At 37.6% G+C, this 20,876-nt stretch overlaps 1 protein-coding gene across 2 annotated transcripts in view; it reads left to right on the top strand.

Moving 5' to 3' along the window:
• Positions 1 to 20,876, top strand: part of FBN2 (fibrillin 2) — a 283,862-nt gene that overhangs the window by 177,783 nt on the left and 85,203 nt on the right. For both annotated transcript variants that reach the window (XM_024246978.3, XM_054555893.2), the window contains 7 exons: positions 2,181 to 2,306; positions 6,630 to 6,749; positions 13,018 to 13,155; positions 14,018 to 14,068; positions 14,551 to 14,676; positions 18,436 to 18,663; positions 19,511 to 19,636. In XM_024246978.3, coding sequence (XP_024102746.2) covers positions 2,181 to 2,306; positions 6,630 to 6,749; positions 13,018 to 13,155; positions 14,018 to 14,068; positions 14,551 to 14,676; positions 18,436 to 18,663; positions 19,511 to 19,636 — 915 coding nt within the window. The remainder of the gene's footprint in view (positions 1 to 2,180; positions 2,307 to 6,629; positions 6,750 to 13,017; positions 13,156 to 14,017; positions 14,069 to 14,550; positions 14,677 to 18,435; positions 18,664 to 19,510; positions 19,637 to 20,876) is intronic.

Raw genomic sequence — 20,876 nt, 5'->3', positions numbered from 1 at the left:
TGAGTGGACTTTTATAAAATAAATATTATTCAATCCATCATTGTGCATGATAGTTTTACAACTAATCACTGATGGCTTTTACAACCAAGTGTTAATGATTATGATTAGAAAAGGAACAGATTTTTCTGTGTTTCTGGTAGTGGCTTTTACTATTGAACATATTCGTTTGATTTGGAGTTGAAGACATACATACAGATGGATGTAAAAGCTATGTTTGTATTACATGCTATAATAGATTTTGATAACTACAGGGAAGAGTACCAGGCAAAGATTATTGAACATTTCTAAGAACATGCAAACCATGCTAGTTTTTATTCTCCAGAAGTGAAGTCCAGATTTCTCCTTTTTACATGGACACCAGTCATGTTGAATCACAACCTACCCTAACAACTTCATTATAACTTGATTACTTCTATAAAAATCCTATTTCCAAATAAAGTCACATTCTGAGATACTGGGTTTTAAGATTTCAACATATCTTTTTTAAGGGACACAATTCAATCCATAGCTTAGAAAAATGGGTTAAAAAATTGTGATGCAAGCTGGGCACAGTGGCTCACTCCTGTAATCCTAGTACTTTGGGAGGCTGAGGTGGGCGGATCACCTGAGTTTAGGAGTTTGAGACCAGCCTGGCCAACATGGTGAAACCCCCCTCTACTAAAAAATACAAAAATTAGCCGGGCATGGTGACACGTGCCTGTAATCCCAGCACCCAGGAGGCTGAAGCAGGAGAATCGCTGGAACCCGGGATGCGGAGGCTGCAGTGAGCGGAGATCGCACCACTGCACTCCAGCCAGGGTGACAGACCGAGACTCCATCCCAGAAAAAAGGAAAGAAAAGAGAAAAGGAAGGGAAGGGAGGGAAGGGGAGTGGAGAAAGAGAGAAAGAAAATTGTGATGCAGTCACAATTTGTACACATATTACAGTATTATGGGAAAAGCTATGGTAGTCTAGTCCTTAAAATACAATGTTAATTTTTAAAGTATCAAGATTCAGAGTTGGAGCAAAAACAAGATCAAGAAGGGAAAGGATCAGATAATACACAAAAGAATATTATCAGTGATGATGGAATTACAGATGTTTTTCTGATCTGTTTTCAAAATCTCCACAGTATCAGCATATTATTTAATAAGGGAAAATTGTTATTTGCAAGACTAGAAATGTAACTTTAAGTGAAAGAGCTCTTCATTCTAAACTACAGTGTTTATTTCTTTTTGTCACTAACTACACTTGCAAAAGTGGAAGAATATGAAGATTAAAATGTGAGGCCAGGTGCGGTAGCTTATGCCTATAATCCCAGCACTTTGGGAGACCAAGCTGCAAGAATCACCTGAGGCCAGAGGTTCCAGAACAGCCTGAGCAACATAGTGAGATCCCATCTCTAAAAAAATTGTCTTAAGTTGGCCAGGCATGCTGGCACATGCCTGTAGTCTTAGCTACTTGTGGAAGGCTGTGGCAGGAGGATTGCTTGAGCCAAGAAGTTCAAAGCTTCAGTGAGCTGTGATCGCACCAGTGCACCATAACCGGGGCAACAGAGTGAGATCCTGTCTCAAAAACAAACAAACAACTCATTGTGAGCTTCTTAAACTGGAGTTTTAGATGATATTCTCTAGGCTGTTCTGGACTGCTAAAAGAGTATGCAAAATACATCATTTTCATTAATAACTGTTTGTGAGATAAAAACATAGTGAGAAAAGATTAATGAATGTCTTCTAACTGCTGTTTAATGCATTTTTTTAACCATCTGGGACATGAAGACATAAGGCATTCTTTCTAAAAATTTTAATCATAAACAATGCCTTCTGTTACTTTTATTATACATAAGCAAGTATACAGGCAAATGAATTTAACCTTTTGATATCTTTTATGAATGCTTTAAAAATATATCTAACATAATATCATTACAGGACTAAAAGCAAGTGAAGTAGAGATGTGCCTTTCCAAGCTAGTGCATACTTTCCGGGGATTTAAAAGCATCTTAAAATTAGCCACTAGCATAAAAATATCACATTTGAATAAAACTAAATATATTTTGCTTAGGATGAAGAGTGCGCTGTGATACAGACTATGTCACAGAAAAGAAAGAGGGAAACAAAACAAATAACAAAATTAAACATTGCTGCCCACTGTAATACATGCTTAAATATGTGTATCTCCTGTCTTCCAATCGTTGCTTTCAGACATTGATGAATGTTTGGTAAACAGACTGCTTTGTGATAACGGATTGTGCCGAAACACGCCAGGAAGTTACAGCTGTACGTGCCCACCAGGGTATGTGTTCAGGACTGAGACAGAGACCTGTGAAGGTAAGAGCTGTCTACATTGCCTTATTTGTGAATAGTGAGTACCTGGAGTTGTGTAAACATCAATTACAGTGATGAAGCAATGTAGTGAAAAGAATATTGTTTGAATATTTTATTTTATAATCTCGTTTAGCTAATCTGCCAGTTTTTGAAATAGTAAGGACCTAATACAGTTTACAAACACCATCAATTTTGTTCCACTCAGACAAAATATCAACACACATTTGGAACAAACATTTTAAAGCGGATAAAAAAGAAACCAACTGGAAGGAGCCATATTGTTTTACTTGCTGAAATATAATGTCAAATATTTGTTTACTGTGTTTTCCTCTTTTCAGAACCACTATGATCCATTAATGTAGGAACTGAATTGTAATGGAAAAGTTAACTCTTAGGCATTTTATTTATGAAATGATTGATATAACTAAGAAGTTGGCCCACAAAATATTTGAGAACTAAGTAAAAATGATAACTTTAATATGTTTTTAGTCTAAGAGAATTGTCCTTTCCATTTGATAATTTAAAAGTTGTCATTTGGGTTTATAGACCATAACTAGTGTTTAAAAGCTTCTTTGTTTTCTTCTAATCACATATTTTTGCAGTGGAAGTTACTTAAATGAGTTAAATGGTTAGAGAAGTCCTCATTTTCAGTGAGATACTGGCTAAGCAGTGAGCACCCTGAATTATGTTTTTGTATCTTGATCAAAGTACTGTATATTTCAGAATAATCTGTGGTATGAATACTAGTCATTGTTCCTGTTTAAATCTCACTGTGTGGGCCTACAGAAGGGTCCCATAACATTCTCAAATCCAATTACTACTTTGGAATAGAAACTTTTAAGAAAAGATTTCATCTTTGATGATTGTGGAATAGCCCTTTTTTTTTAATGTGTTAAAGTATTTGTTTTTTTCTGTGATGCCACAGCCAAGAAAACTGCAGTAGTAATAGTATGCAAAAAGATGTAACATTCTCTCTTCATCTTACTGTTTAACTTCAAAGCATTCTTGTGAACAGAAACTAGTTAGGACTATAGAACAAGACGCTAAAACATGAATGATTCTGCTGAAGTCAATGAAATGCAATTACAAAGTGCAGTGCTAACTTTGAATTGAATCGGAGGGGCCACTAAAAAACAATAATTAGCCTGAAGGAAAAAAAAAAGAAAACTTCAGCATAAAATCCCCTTTTTCTAAACTTACTTCTGGTGACAGTTTCCCCTGCTGTCCAACATCTTTGCAGGAACTCCTCAAAGAGGAGTGCTCATTCCATTCCCACTGAAAGTACTTGAAGATTTATCTTTTCCGTAGGCGAGAAGGGGACACACTTAAGAGTTTGAAATATCTTTCAATAGGTTATGAGAGCCCTCTTTTTAAGCCAGCTCTGGCTTCTCAAATGTATTCAACTACAGAGTCTCTATTTTCTAGATCCTGCTCCCATCTCTAACACCAGTTCTTCAGAAATGCTCTGAGAAATGTACTTTATGAAAAAGTATCCTAGCCATATTTCCTCCATGATTTCCTTGGACAGATGGAAGAAGGGATTTCAAAGGTGTTTGTTTTTCCTGATTTTCTACACTTCCTTCCCATAGTCTTTTTTCAGTTTTGTCTATTGTCTGTTGGAGGATAAGCTTCCGTTAAATCTCAGGAAACTTAGAAAGCAAGAGCAGAGTAGAACGTCATCTTGATTTAACTAGGAAACTGATGATTTTTAGAACTTGTTTCTCTGTCTAGGAAAATACTTTCTGGTGCTATCGTGAGAGACACGTAATGCAGAACTAAATGGATAGTGTCTGGTTCTATTTGCTGTGTACACTGAATTATCAATGATTATTTATAGACAAGTAAGATAGAGTACAAAGGTTCTGAGAGTTGAAATACCAAAGAAGTTAAAATCAGAGACTCACCTGCTTACATGAACAGTTAAGAGTAGGAGCTGGTGGTGTTTCATAGCGTAACATTAGGTGATTATGTAAATATTAAGGCACTTTCATACCAAATCAGGCAACAGTGAGGGTTAGAAACAGTGATCTTCACTTATTACAAGGATACTTATTCTTAATCTGAGAGATTTATTTAATGTAAAAACAATTTTATGTCTGTCATTCATAGGAAAGAAGTTCATGTTATGTAAATAAAGAAGAAATGATAGACAACTCTTTTGGCTCCAGCCTTATGACATTGGAGGAAACAAAAATGATTTATCATGGGAAACCTAACCAAATAACTGTTATTTCTACACTTTCTTCCCACTGTTATTTGCATTTTATTAAGAGTTTTGCAAAGAATAGACTTGAAGGCTACTAATCTCTTTTTCCCTTGGGTCACTTTCTTATTTCCTCTGTTGCATTCAAACAGTGTTTCTGTCTGAAGCAGTTCTCTTCATTCTCTTCTTTCTGAATTAATTTCCAAAGACTAGACAGGGAATTATTAGCAGATTCATTGCAAATCTTAGCTTTTTCTTGTATATTTGTCTTGTGCACTAATTTTGTTTGTCAATCATGTTTTCAGACTATTTTAAATATATAACAAATAGCACTAATAATAAAGAAAGTAAAGTTCTTCTATATTTCAGATTGAAGTTACAGAAACTTTATTTTACTTTTTTTGTTTGAGCTCTGAGAGTCTGTGAAAGTTAAAATTTTTACAGCAAGCCCTGTGGTTTAGATTGTGTTTCCAGTGACATAACTAGTTAAATGTAAACCAGATGTGCTTTGAAGTTTATTTCCAGGAATGTACAGTGAACTGTTTCAATTCCTGGTTCCATGACATTTATAACATAACAACATATTATTTAAAGGAAACTAAATAGTTGATATTTGTAGTTGTCAGCGCATATGTTTATAGTTTCTGAATTCATAATGGCTTAATTTAAAATAGAAATTTTTGAAACACACAATGTTGAAATTCTTTTTTCAGGCTTCTTACAAATGAAATTAATAGGAGAATTATATGTGGTCTGTCCTTAGATTAGTTATCTGCTTCTTTTATGGTTAGCCAGTTTCTTTTTTACATTGTGTTTTTATGAAAAAGTTTCTCTACTCTGAGATTGATGTTTTCATTAGAAATCTGTGCTATATTTACAAAATCTCTTCTTGTATTTTTAAGAGGTTTTCTCAGTATAAACAATCTGAAAGCAAAATGCATTCATATTTCTTCAAACAATTTCTATTTCAAGAATTAAATTAGCACCTGGATATTCCGCTGTGAGCCTTGCTCTTTCAGGATTAGTTTAAAGTCTTCTAGTTATTTGTTTACATGCTTTCCTCAGTATAGTAAAGTGCTTTATAATAAATTCAAAGAAATATTTAGAGAAAGAAAAAGTATTCTTGTGAACTTAGAAACCCCAGTGTTCAATATGAAATGCCTTGAGGACTATTGATCTGTTTCAGATAATTTAGTAGAGAAGGAAAACTGTGTGCCACTTCTTTAAAGTGTACCACTTTGAAAGTGGTTGAATTTATACCGAAAATGTCTTTGATTTTGTTTATAGTACTTTACCTGAAGCTTGTATTTCTTTTTCATTAACTCATGTGTTAAACTATTTCACATTACAGGCTTGACATTTTCTCTAATCACCATTTGAGAACATAGGCATAGTGCAGTTCTGCTTACTTCTGACCGTCAACAGGAATTGTTTAGATTATGGTGTACGATTTCATTTAGGACTCAAATCAAATTAATGATTGTAGAGTCCTATTTAAAGCAATTATTTCTACTTGATCAAGTATTTCTAATTTTTATTTTACCAAAATTAGTTGTATTAAAAAAAAAACTAAGCAAACTAAACATGTAAATGTGAATAGCTAAAGACAGAGAAGGTGGATAGGGACTAGAGGAGAGTTATGTACCCACCATGAATGTTTCAGTCCTTATTTCCTGATTCATACCCAAGAGCTTGGAATTAAAGCAGCATTGTGATATTTTGCTTCTAAGATAGACTTTTCAAGTTTTTCAGAGCCTCATGAAATCATCAAAACAATCAACCTTTGTTTGTGCACAGGATGTTGCACCTGGAATTACATCTTATTATGTGGGAAAAAAATCCAATTTATGTAAAGTTGTGATGATGTATTGAAGGAGCATGTAACTGAACTCTTTCCCAATAGGCTGATCGCTGTGGTCCTACTGAGTTCCCAGTCCTATAGATGTGTATCCACCATGTAAAATGCATGTCTCCATTCCCCATTCACTTTATGCTTCATAGATCCATATTAAAATTACCAGAGCCAAGTTTACCAGACATTCTGGCATTGCATGGCTTGTTGGAATAATATTTTCCAGAAACACATGGCAGTTCTAACAGAATCTTTTCCTTCTGGATTGTAGATATAAATGAATGTGAAAGCAACCCATGTGTCAATGGGGCCTGCAGAAACAACCTTGGATCTTTCAATTGTGAATGTTCGCCTGGCAGCAAACTCAGCTCCACAGGATTGATCTGTATTGGTAAGATTCATACACAGTACTGATGCTTCAATTTCACTGCTAAGATAAGCACAGATCTCAGGCCTTACTATGGATAAAAACAGAATATGATTCCAAAAAGCAAAGAATTACGCATTACGTTAGTTGTTTTTACTCAATATCAATATAGAGGTAAAACATAATAGCATTAATTAGGCAGTCTATTCAATTTTTGTTAGATTCTAGAAATCTTCCTTTCATATAAGTAGATATATTATGCTATAACTTGTAATCATTTCCATACCACACACATATGTATATCCGTTACCCTAAAAATGCCTTGGGCAGCAATATAATCAAATCTCTACTGCATACTTTTTTATAAACAAACTTCGATGGCAAACAAAAAATGTCATGAAATTTGGATTCAGTTAACAGGACAAGAATTTGAAGCTTTTAAACACATAGAGGGAATTTATTATTTTTTTTCCCATTAATCTAAATTTTTGGACTCTAAGGAAGAGAAGATAACTGTTCTCTTGCTTTTGGAAATCTCTAGGGGAAATTATTCTAAAACATCTAAACTAACATCTTTCAATACGTCTCAAAACATTTAAAGTCAGTTCTTGATAATGACATAGGCTGTATATTAAGGGAGATTGATCTGTTACTGCAAGGAAAAATCCAGCATGTTTTTAAAAGGGAACAAAACTGTCCCAGTAATTTTTCCCTACTTCTAGCATCTGTGGTTCCATTCACTAGGCCTACACAGTTCACATCATTAGCTAGTATCCACCTTTAAAGTGAACTAAATATATATTCCAAATAGGAAGATATTTCAGTTTTACATAGTGCCAAATTAACTGGCAGTTTTTATTATCTAGCCAAAATTAATCTTTAGTTTCATATTTGTCAAAGACAATAGCTTTTTCAGTATTATGTCTGACATTAACCATATTTAGCTGGATGCTAGAGTACCTGTTTGTTACATAAAGACAAATGACCAAGTCCAAAATTATCAATGAAAACCTTCTCTTTGGAAACACCAGCTCCTCATTTCCCAGTGAGGTACAGCTGGTGAAATTTGAGCCTTGTTCAGCTCTTCATATTAGGAAATAGACTGCCATCTGCCTGGGGCATTACTTTTTTTCTTATAGAATTCCGGGCTGGGTTGGAGGGGCGGTGGGGTGTGTGGGTTGGATCCAGTAAAGCAGAAATATTTTTGCTAAGCCACAATTTCCAATTGAGATGGAGTCATTTTATTATGCAAAGGAAATGAATTCAGCATTAATCAATTAGTGTCTCAGAAAACTAAATCTGCATGCCACTTGAGCATCAAAGATAGTTTTTGCCTCATCATGTAGACTTCCATTATTTTGGCCTTTTGCCTTATATTTATTAACTAAACAAGAACAAAGGCTTTTTTACCCCCAAGTCTTTATGTCATTCTTCCAATTGCCAACAACTAACCACCACCATATTTTTCTCAGCCAGTGTATTGTGTGCTTTCATTTATTGTGATTAAATTTGAATATCCCAGTGTAGAGCAGCTCAAAATGAGATTTCCCTAATATTTTTAAATTTTAGACATTATTTCATGTACTTTTTTATTAAAAAGAGAATTCTAGTTGAAAAAGAAAATAACAAGTAGTAAAATATACACAGGAAAAGTCATGAATGTGTAATAGGACTGTCAGTGGCTCTCATCAGTGGTTAGCCTACAATTTTCTCTTCCACAGGTCCAGGTCATTACATTTTGAAATTTCATGATGTGATTACTAATTTAAAATTACATTAGATTATATATGAATTAGTTGGATACTATGAATATTTAAAGATTTAGAATCTATTTTTCAAGCTTTCTAAATATAAATTAACCTTCAACTATTCTGCATACTGCTTAAAAAGACTATGGTGTTCTGGTCGAATATGGTTAAATGTAATAGAACAATGCATTTGATTAATATTTCCTGCATTATACTGCTGTGGTTTGATGGTTCTATATAATCTAGACCAGTTTCCCTCATCTTTGGCTTGGGTCTGTGCTCTGTCTTCAACTTGCGTGGACATATGGCTGTGACCACTCTGCTGTCAAACCCAATGGTCTATTCTCATTCCTCACCTTAGATTATTAGCAGTATTTGTCACAGTTCATTAATCATTCTTTCTCAAGAAATTTTGCATTTTTGGCCTCCCAGGCACAACTATCTTCTTCTTCTTTCACTTTTATGGCTCATTTTCTCTTTACCGAGTCCTCCCTATCCTCCTAACCTTTAACCTGAAGTGTTCCGCCAGTCCGTCTTTGGACCTCTGTTTCTCTTTCTACACTCATCCTCAAGAGCCTCTGTGTTGACTCTCACATTTGTCACTCTAGTTGATAATGAAATTCTAGGCCTCAACCTTGCCACCAATTCCAGATTTGTGTTTCCAACTGTCTGTACAGTGTCTCCACTTGGATGGCTCATCAATATCTCAAATTCCCATGTCTAAAACCAAATTCCTGTGTACTGGCTTGAACCTGAGTCTCCCAGGAACATTTCCATCTCAGCAAATGGCAAATTCGTTCTTCTAGCTGCCACCCCTCAAAACCTTGGCAACATCCTTGATGTCTTTTTCTCAAGCTGCACATGGACGTCATCAGCAAACCTATTGATTGCACTTGAAGTTTATCCCTATTTCAACCCCTTCTCACGATCACCACACCAACCCCCAATCCAAGTCACCATCATTTCTCTTCGTAATTACTAGCGTAGCCTCTACCTTACCTTCTTTTCCTCATACTACACCCAGTTCTCCACATAGCCACCAGGAAGCCCTTTTAAAACATAAATCAGAGCATATCATTCTTTGTCCAGGAACTGTGTCTAGAAAAACCTAGGCTTCTCATTTCATTCAGTAAAAGCTCAAGTCCTAACCAAAGCCTGTGCTCCCCTCATGATCTTGCTCCTGCTGTGACCTTGTCTCCCTGCTCTGCCTCCCGCCCCTCAGCCTGAGCCAGACTGGCCTACTTCCTGCTCCTGCGTCAGACACATGCCCACCTGAAGTCCACTGATCTATCTGGCGGAATGTTTTTCTCTCGGGTTTGCAGGGTTCTCTTTATGTGTGTATTCAGATACCACATTGTAAATCACGATTTCTCTGACCATCCTAGATAAAATATCAGTCTTTCTGCTGTTTCTCCCATCAAGCTAATTACCCTACTTTATTTTTTGAGAGTTCTTAACTAATTCCTGACTGTCTACATCTGTATCTCAGTTGTGTGTGTGTATGGGGGGCGGGATGGGCATACACACACAACAGTGGGTCAGTGGGGAGAGAGGGAGGGAGGATGGAGGAAAGGAATCGGAGAGAGAGAAGGATGAGCCTGTAGCGGGGTGTGGGGTGCTATCAATGGATTTGTAGCTTTTCAAGTGTTGATATAGCACCAGCCTAAAGAATCACAGTGCTACAGAGTGAGGGCTTTGGAGTCAGACTGCATGGGCTTGAATCTTGATGCTGACACTGTACTAGCTGGGTGACCTTGGGTAAATTGGTTGACCTCTGTGTGCCTAAATTTTCTCATCTGCAAATTGTACATAATTCACAGGGTTGTTTTAATGAGTAAATAAATTAATACATAGAAAGCCTTCCAGTTCCTGTCACTATCTTGATAAATCTTAGCAATAACTGTTGTTTATCTTACTTAAAATGATAACAACCAAGGTGATAAATCAGAACTAGTCCGGGTCATTAAAAGATCATTTAAATACACAGTAGCTTTACACAAACATCTCTGTTTCCTCTGTGCTATGGAATTTACAGGTGTAAATCTATAACAAGCCTGTAGTTTGAGACCTGACACAAATGCTTCTCTGCAGTTTTATCCAAACTGAACATTCCAGCCAGAGTGAAAAAGCAAAATGACTGTCCAGCTGTTTTTCACACCTTTGCCCCATAACTTTTTATTCAGTACAGGAGAGAATTGTTTTGTTTCAACCTCTGTCTTGGTGTTTGGGTTGTTGGTAACTTCTTGTGTTTCCTAGGGAATCAGAAATTACTATTTCTTCCATCATAGGCCCATGGTTTAGTTGTAATTCCCTTTCTGTGTTTGGGGGCAGGGGGGTATTTTTGTTGTTGAATTTAGAAGTAAAAACTTTTTTTTTTTTTTTTGGAAGACAGGGTCTCACTGTGTCACGCAGGCTAGAATACAGTGACACGATCTCACTGCAACCTCTGCTTATGGGGCTCAGGCAATCCTCCCACCTCAGCTTCCTGAGTAGCTGGGACTACAGGCATCTGCCATCACTCCCAGCTAATTTTTGTATTTTTTGTAGAGACGGGGTTTCACCATGTTGTCCAGGCTGGTCTTGAACTCCTGGGCTCCAGCGATCCGACTGCCTCAGCCTCCCAAAGTGCTGGGATTATAGTCATGAGCCATTGTGTCCGGCCAGAAGTAAATTTTATCTGTACATATTATTAAAATGAATTTTCAAATAAATACTATAGGAATACACTTATTCTTTGTTTTCTTCCAAGTCTTAGTGCCACAATATGCTGTTGAGGTTTTGGTAAAGTGTTTTCCACATCACTCACATCAGAATCACCTGAGGAGTTTGTCGAAATTCAGATTCCTGGGCTGCATACCTGGAAACTTATGAATCGGCATTTTAACAAGGGTCTTGGTAATATGCACACTTAACTGAGAGCCACTTACAAGGAAAACATGACATATGATTCGTTTTAGCCAATTAGTATTTGCCATATCAGCTTTGACTGGATTCTTTATCACTGCTTCAAAATCAGTTAATAGTCATTTATTATTTGTTCATTTGAAAAACTTCTCATTATGCCACCAAAAATATACTAACCATTCATTATTCCCTTTAATCCACATAAAATAAAAATTTTAAAGTGCATAATACTTCACTGGGTACTCTACCATTCAAAAGGAAGAACAAATTTGATGTGGAGTCAGTCTAAAACATTAGGAATGGTTATCTCTAGAAGGTTACAGGTGATTTTTACATCTTCCTCATACTTCTCTATTTCTTCAAATTGTTTACCATAAGTATGATTTACTTTTTGAACTAGAGATAAATGTACACAGACACATACACACATTTTTTAAATGCCTGGAAGAAAATACATCAGATATTAGCCCTGGGAGTGCATTAGTAAGGGTTTTATAAGTGATGTTTATTCCTTCTTTGTTTTATAGGGTTTTTTTCTTTTAAATTATTCATCAAATAATTATCTTCAGTTGGAGAAATATTGGCCTCTGTATAACAGAACATACATTGTGTGTGATTTATTTAGTAGGGACTTAAGGGAGAAAGAAAGGATTTTATACGATAAAATCTTAAATATCAAAGCATTTGTCATTAAGGATAAATCTTATGAATACTTTTCACACAAGTAATGGTCTTATCATGTTGTTATAGTATGTTAAAAAAAAAAAAAAGAAGAAGGGCGGGGCGCAGTGGCTGATGCCTGTAATCCTAACACTTTGGGAGGCCGAAGTGGGAGGATTGCTTGAGGCCTGGAGTTCCAGACCAGACCAACCTGGGCAACATGGCAATGCATTGTGTTTCTGAGTACCAGCATAAAATCTTGGACAACTCCTCTTAGAATATCAATAGATATAATTATATTAATTACCATATTATGTGAGAGAGATACATAGTACAATATTTTATTTACATGTATGTAATATACCATATTTGAATGCAGGTACATGAAAGTGTTTTCAAAGGATATGCTATTAAAAGTTTTTTCTTTTTTTTTTTTTTTGAGACGAAGTTTCGCTCTTGTTGCCCAGGCTGGAGTGCAATGGCACAATCTCGGCTCACTGCAATCTCCGCCCCCCGGGTTCAAGCGATTCTCCTGCCTCAGCCTCCCGAGTAGCTGGGATTACAGACGCCTGCCACCATGCCTTGCTAATTTTTGTATATTTAGTAGAGACAGGGTTTCACCATGTTGACCAGGCTGGTCTTGAACTTCTGACCTCAGGTGATCCACCCGCCTTGGCCTCCCAAAGTGCTGGGATTACAGGCGTGAGCCACTGCACCCAGCCCCACTATTAAAACTTTTAAAGTATTCTTTTTTTTTTTCCTCTGGTGGAGATGGGGTTTTGCTATTTTCCCAGGCTGGTATCGAACTCCTGGGCTCAAGTGATCCTTCCTCCTCAGCCTCCCAAAGTGCTGGGATTACAGGCGTGAGCCAGTTGGTCCCTTCTTTTTTAGAATACTGTAACAAATGCCTTTTGTATACACAGCTGAATTCTATTTTCTTCAGAGGTGAGAGCTCCCCAACCTTTCCTGTTCTTTTTCAGACAGCCTGAAGGGGACCTGTTGGCTCAACATCCAGGACAGCCGCTGTGAGGTGAATATTAATGGAGCCACTCTGAAATCTGAATGCTGTGCCACCCTCGGAGCCGCCTGGGGGAGCCCCTGTGAGCGGTGTGAACTAGGTAGGAGCCTGATTGGGAGCTTCTGGGCTTCTCCTTGGAAACTTCTCCTGCCACTAGGACACCTCTTTCACTATGCAGTTCCTTATTGAAGAAGACCAGAGATCATTTACTTTTGCTAAAATGTTATCTTTCATGGCTAATGTTTTTTACCTCTTAAAATGTGTATTTGTTTTATCCTGGTACATAAGCAGGCCTTCTAAATATTTTAACATGGAAGGAAATCAGCTAGAATCTATCTGCTAGATGAGTGTATCCTCTGGTATCCTTGTTTGTGTGGTGGCTGTTTTCCTCAAATCTTTTGTTTACTTTTATTTTTTTGAGACGGAGTCTCGCTCTGTCACCAGGCTGGAGTGCAGTGGCGTAACCTCGGCTCACTGCAACCTCCACCTCCCGGGTTCAAGCGATTCTCCTGCCTCAGCTTCCCGAGTAGCTGGGACTAAAGGCACCTGCCACCATGCCCAGCTAATTTTTGTATTTTTAGTAGAGACGGGGTTTCACCATGTTGGCCAGATCGGTCTCCAACTCCTGACCTCAAGTAATCTGCCTTCCCAAAGTGCTGGGATTACAGGCGTGAGCCACCACGCCTGACCTGTTTACTTTTAACTCAGTTGTCAATGTGACAGCAAAAAGAAATTGTAGGAAAAATTATGAGAATCTCAATACAGGTCAATACCAATGGAGTTACCACAGAAAGTCATGTGCCCTACTGAATGAAGAGCGGACAATGATGTCCTTGGACCCTAAGACCCCGCCTTGCAGTTTTTATTTAGTTCCATTTAGATTTCATTATACTTCTTCTTGAGCATACCATGGTTGTATTTTATTCTATAATGAAGTAAAATTTGTCCTATTGTTGTTACAGATACAGCTTGCCCAAGAGGGCTTGCCAGGATTAAAGGTGTTACGTGTGAAGGTGAGTGTATCCTTCCTTGGAAGATACTATACATCTTCAGAGCAGTAAGTAAAATTAACATTCACTCTCAAACTTTGGAGATATTTATCATTTTCAAAAACCTTGACATTTCAATAAAAATACTCAATGTAATCAACAAATGCTTTAGCATAATTCTCTTAGGAAAGAGCTTAGAGTTTCCTATTTCTCTTCTTTATGGAGTTGTGTAAATTTCATGAAGACATCGCTAGCCTTTAAGGCCCAGAACAGCTGGGAAAGGCACATGTCTGGGCCATGTTTTATGGACAGACAAGGCTGTGGTAATTTTCACAGCTGGTACCTAGGAAAGCGGGTGGCTGGGTTGTGGAATATTTCTGTTTAACTCAAGTAATAATCCACATTGTATTGAATGTGGATTGAAAATGCTATACAGGAAGTAGGACCACACCTGCTTTTTCTATTTGTAACATCTTTGTTCCTCTGCTTGCTGCATTTCCCTGCAGATGTTAATGAGTGTGAGGTGTTCCCTGGCGTTTGTCCAAATGGACGCTGTGTCAACAGTAAGGGATCTTTTCATTGCGAGTGCCCTGAAGGCCTTACATTGGATGGGACTGGCCGTGTATGTTTGGGTAAGATTCATACCCTCATGTATTCTATGTATATAACAAGCCATGAATTTCCTTGTTTAAGCAGTGGCTAGTCCAAAACCACAAGAGTTTGTACTTGAGAAAACTTGCTTTAAATGAGATATTTAGGGGGAAATCACTAGAGGCTGTTTTAAAAGTGAATGTATTTATGTGAAATTGTTTCTGTTTCATGCCAAAAGTTGGGACTGCTCAAAAATCTATCTCAAAATCTTCCATTTCTTTAACCAGATAATTTAGGCAGGTTCAGTCTTTCACACTGAGTTAATAGAGTAAGAATATGTTGAACACAGAAGGAAAGTTGGAGACTAGGATTTTAAAAGTTTACATTTGTCAGCTCATTGCAGTTACACCCTGAAGACAGTGGGGAAAGTCATGGGCAAAGATATGTTGCTTCTGCTTGAAATCATTCACTGATCCTGGTCCTTCCTTTATTGCTATTAGAGTTTAAGTTTTCTTAATAGTTTATTTTTTAAAGATCTGTAGTGATGAATCTCTTTCTTTCAACAGCATATTATAGGAATAGTGATTTGACCTTTTTTTTATTAGTGTCATGTTTGAACTTGAATTTCATGATTGAAAAAGAAATTTCTATTAATTTTCATTGTATGTAACAATAATTTTTCATTTACCTACAGAGATTTTTTTCCCCCAATAAGCTATGAAACAGTAAATTTTTAGTTTATAAAAGAACTTTACATAGATTTGTATTTGAAATTTAGGCATGTAGACAAAGCATAAATAATAGTGGTGGTGTATGCAGTGATCTTTAAAGTATTTACATATCAGTGATTTTTAAAATTTACTGTAAGAAAAAAGTTTGCAATACCATACAGTTATTATAATTAATACAGATTTCATTTTTAACTCAATTTTTGATAGCACATTTAAATCTGGATTGGAAGCATGACTGTAAAATCATACAAAATTATTTAGAAAACATAATATCCAAAGTACAAAAATAAAGAAAATTTCTTTCAGATTTTTAAATATTTTAAAAATTATCTTTAAGTGATCTACAATGTTTAGAAATAGGTGTCATTTGAAAATGACAAAATATTCCAAAACTATTGAAATTTTAAAAAAAGAAAATGATAAAAATAATAATATCAGTATGGCCAAATGACTAATGAAATCAAGTTACCTTCTATAATGAAACGCTATAATATATGAAGATATATCATTGATTGTAAATTATTACTCAGCAAAATAAATTTTCGATAACATTATTCAAAATTATGGCTGGGGGTGGTGGCTTACGCCTGTAATCCCAGCACTTTGGGAGGCTGAGACAGGCGGATCACCTGAGGTCAGGAGTTCGAGACCAGCCTGGCCAACATGAGGAACTCCCCCCGTCTCTACTAAAAATATAAAAATTAGCTGGGCATGGTGATGCATGCCTGTAATCCCAGCTACTCGAGAGACTGAAGCAGGAGAATCGCTTGAACCTGGGAAGCAGAGGTTGCAGTGAGCCGAGGTCACACCACTATACCCCAGCCTGGGCAACAGAGTGAGGCTCTGTCTCAAAAAAAAAAAAAATTAAAGCATTTTTTAATATTCTAAGATGATATGTTGGTTTCTTCATCCTTGTACTTTGCTTAAATGCTTTTGTCACTACTTGAATTATGCTATATTAATTAATTCTGTCTGGGGATGTGAGAAAGTTTCAAGAAGTGACTGGCATATGAAAATGTAAAGTATTCTATGAACTAAAGTTTTGGTAAATGCTCTGATAGAACCTCATCTGAATCAGGCATCCCAAACTCAGATGCTTGCAGGAGCCAAGCATGTAACATATAAATGAGTGAAGCGACAACAGGGAGCAGTGGGGACTGCAGCAAACTGCCGAGAACATGGACCATCCAAAGGTTTCCAAATTCATATTTTAATTTCCATGCAAGGACAATCGCAGCATTGATAGGCCTTATGCGGCCAGTGTACTGACATTTAATTCCTGATATAAACATAGAGTTCTCAGTAGTGTGCTGACTTTTAATTCCCGATATAAACATCCATAGAGGTCTCAGTATTAAAGACAGGATTACTCTTCCTGGCTGTTATAACTTTTTACATGCATAGTTCAGAAGCCTTTCCCCTCTCACCCTAGTTTATTCCAATAAGCTATGAAATGGTACATTTTTAGTTTGTCTTGAGCTTCTTGAGCAGGTTTCTTCAGTAACCTCACAGTATGACTCAGGCCAGAGTTCTTAGGCCACCTGTACTTATATAAGACTTTCATATCTTGAGAAGATTCTTACTTACCTGCTGACATGTGGGATGGAACCAGCTATAAGGAGACTAGCCCCTCAGAGCCCTGTGATAATGAGACTCTGGATTACTATCACACTTCACACTGGCAAAGCATGTGGCTTTTTGGTTTGTGTTAATGTAGATATATAAGACAGAATCACCTTCTGTAGATATCTACATTCAGTCTGCTGAATCAAAATAAACATTTACCACAGTTATTTTTTCTTTAAAAATAGGAATTTTTCTCGAGTAGCTGGGATTACAGGCACCCAGCACCATGCCCAGCTAATTTTTGTATTTTTAGTAGAGATGGGGTTTCGCCATGTTGGCCAGGCTGGTCTCGAACTCCTGACCTTAGGTGATCCAGCTGCCTCAGTCTCCCAAAGTGCTGAAATTATAAGCATGAGCCACCACACCACACCTGGTCTGGGCAACAGAGCGAGACTCCATCTCAAAAGAAAGAAAGAAAGAAAAAAATAGGACTTTTTAATTCCAGTACTCAGAAATGTAACTCATTACCTTTTAGAACTTGAAAGAATCAATATTGACAGTAACTAAAGTAGTAAACATTAATTTTTATGTGTACATTTCCATCAGGGATCTCATTCCCTCTTTTAGACATTTTTCAGCCTCTGGAAAGGATTTAATGTCTTAAAATGTTCTTATCAAATAAATCATGCTATTTGATTAAGGAACCTTTTCCAAACTCATTATCCATATTTGTAATTAAACAGCCAAGTGCTTTAGTATGATTTGAAAATAAATCTATTTGCTAACAGATGAACATGTTATTTATAGACCATTCTGGTCTACTCTATTTTTAGATGTAGGTGACTGTTTATAGATATTCTAAGGTCCTAGGTAGCACAGGCTAAGCACTGAAATCTTGGTCTGTTTTGAAGTTGGAGGGAAAATGTGACATTTAAACAAATAATTGGTCCCTTAAAAAGGAAAATTCACATAATCCAGGGAAAAACCATGATGCAAAAGGTAAAGTTGGCAGGAGAAAAAAAAAAAACTTTAAATGTAATAATGTTATAACACTTTCTTTTGTAGTGATCTTAATAGTTGTAACAAATTGGCAAATAGATTATAGCCGATCATTTACTATTTATGAATGGGATCTGACAGGGCTGCTTAAAAGGCACTTGAAGCAATTCTCTGAACAGGAAGAATTATCATTAAAATCATCTTACTTTTTCTAAAGTGAACAATACAAAAAAGGAATAATAGACATGAAGGAGTCATGTCATGAGAGGACCTTTTCTTCCTGAGGGTTTCTTGTGAGAATTAAGACTGAAGAGGATCTCACCTTTGTTCTCCTTAAATGACTGTCATTATGGAGTCCATTCCAGGAGGTCAGGGACTGCATCTTGCCCGCCAGTACACCACAAGGGCCCTGCGTGATGCCTGGTGCTGAGCAGACGCCTGACATGTGACTGTTCAATGGATATTTCAACTCATCCTCACCCTGTGATTTCGCTCTCGGTGTAGATATTCGCATGGAGCAGTGTTACTTGAAGTGGGATGAAGATGAATGCATCCACCCAGTTCCTGGAAAGTTCCGCATGGATGCCTGCTGCTGTGCTGTCGGGGCGGCTTGGGGCACCGAGTGTGAGGAGTGCCCCAAACCTGGCACCAAGGAATACGAGACGCTGTGCCCCCGCGGGGCTGGCTTTGCTAACCGAGGCGATGTTCTTACTGGGCGGCCATTTTACAAAGGTAACTGCCTGCGGCCAGCGGCTTGGTCCTTCTTCACCAACAGGAAGCCTTCCACATTCTCTGAGAATTGGTTTTGCTTTAAATGTTTGACTTCCCACTTTATTTTCTCAGTTAAACTTAGGTTTTGTGACCAATGTTCTGTCCCAAGAGTATAAATCCCCTCTATAAGATGGCATTGAAGTAAAGAGATAAAACAGATTGCTTATCTTTCTCTTCTACTCTTTGTTCCTCTGCAACCGGAGATGTCGCCCTGATAGCTACATCTGTAGCAAAAAGTTACCTATTCCCACTTATCTTTATAAAACAAGTAGTGAGAAATAAAGGGATCAGAACTCTTTCTTGAGCATATAGAATCTTTGGCCGGGCGTGGTGGCTCACGCCTATAATCCTAGCACTTTGGGAGGCTGAGGTGGGTGGATCACCTGAGGTCAGGAGTTCAAGACCAGCCTGACCAACATGGTGAAACCCCGTCTCTACTAAAAATACGAAAATTAGCCGGGCGTGGTGGCACGCGCCTGTAATCTCAGCTACTCGGGAGGCTGAGGCAGGAGAATCGCTTGAACCTGGGAGGTGGAGGTTGCAGTGAGCCGAGATCGTGCCATTGTACTCCAGCCTGGGCAACAACAGTGAAACTCCGTCTCAAAAAAAAAAGAAAAAGAATATAAGCTCTTTTTCACCATATTGAAACTTCCTGTGTGATATCAGTGTGATCACTGAAACATTTAGTAGCCCTGTTTTTTACTTGGATGCATTACTGTTGTCCATCATGATAGATTTTTAACTTAAAGTGATGGACCTAATCGTTTATATCAACCGGCTCTACATTCTGGCTTTATTCTGCTTTTAGACATCAATGAATGCAAAGCATTTCCTGGGATGTGCACCTATGGGAAGTGCAGAAATACAATCGGAAGCTTCAAATGCCGTTGCAATAGTGGCTTTGCTCTAGACATGGAGGAAAGAAACTGCACAGGTAAGATGGTTCTGCTGTTTTATTTGATAAACTCTGGCTGTCTTTCCTTTACTCTGTTTGAAAGGACTGCCCTAAAAAGCTAATCCTCTCATTGAGAACATGAAAATTTTTATTTATTTATTAATTTTTTTTAGAGAAAAGGTCTCACTTAGTCGCCCAGGCTGGAGTGCAGAGACATGATCATGGCTCATTGTAACCTCAAACTCCTGTGCTCAAGCAGTCCTTCCACCTCAGCCTCCCAAGTAACTGAGAGCACAGGTGTGTGCCACCATGCACAGCTGATTAAAAGGTTATTTATTTATTTATTTATTTACTTTAAGAGATGGGGTCTCACTTTGCTTCCCAGGCTGGTCTCAAACTCCTGGCTTCAAGTGATCCTCCTGCCTTGGCCTCCCCAAGTGCTGTGATTACAGGCTTGAGCCACGGCATCCAGCTCTGTAAATTTTTTTTATTTCTTTTCCCTACACTTAAACCAGTTCTCCAAATAAACTCATTGTGAGAGAACTGCAAAATAGCATGAAAATGCTGTTTGTTTTATATTTAGGAACAGCATACAAGTATGATTTTCAAAATATATGACTACTAAAGAAATACAGTCATTAAATCTACAAGAATTATATAAACTTGAGTAGTGTTCTCTTAAAGATTTTAAGGTTTGTGATATAGGAGTTATTACTTCTTTTCCTCATCTGTGAACAGGAATCTTAATATTAGTTTTCAGTCACCATCCATACCCATAACATTCTCTTTGAAAAAGATGCGAAGTTCTAACTTTTTCTATTAGTATACCATGTTGTTCCAGACCCTTGAGCTGTGTCTTCAGGATCTCGTTCTCAGCACTCTCTTTGTTCGTAGTCTCCGTGGGATTTCCCCTTACCGCACTCCCTCCTGCCTGCTCCTTCTTCCTGACCTCACAGTAGCGTCTTTCTTGGCTCCTTCCTGTGCCTGCTTAGCCAAGGCTATCTCTGAGCTTTTCACAGCTGTCCCTGTGGCCTTCTGCGGTCCTGCTGCCTTGAAGTCTGCTCAAGCCCTGTGCCAGTCTCCAAAGCTTCATCCCCTCACCTGTTTTCTCCTCTCTGGCTGCTGTGCTTTGCTGGGAGAGTCTGAGGAGCGCTGCCTGAGATTCCTGCATTCACCTCCAAGTCCTCGAAGCTGCTTGACAACACTCATATTCACCCCCATTCATCATTTTCTGAATTCCTCTCAGCACGGCTTCTAAACCTCTTCCCTGACTTACATG

Source organism: Pongo abelii, chromosome 4 (genome assembly GCF_028885655.2).
Source record: "Pongo abelii isolate AG06213 chromosome 4, NHGRI_mPonAbe1-v2.0_pri, whole genome shotgun sequence".
Lineage (NCBI taxonomy): Eukaryota > Metazoa > Chordata > Mammalia > Primates > Hominidae > Pongo > Pongo abelii.
Note: the sequence above shows the minus strand (reverse complement) of the source record. Positions and strands in the feature narration are given on the sequence as shown.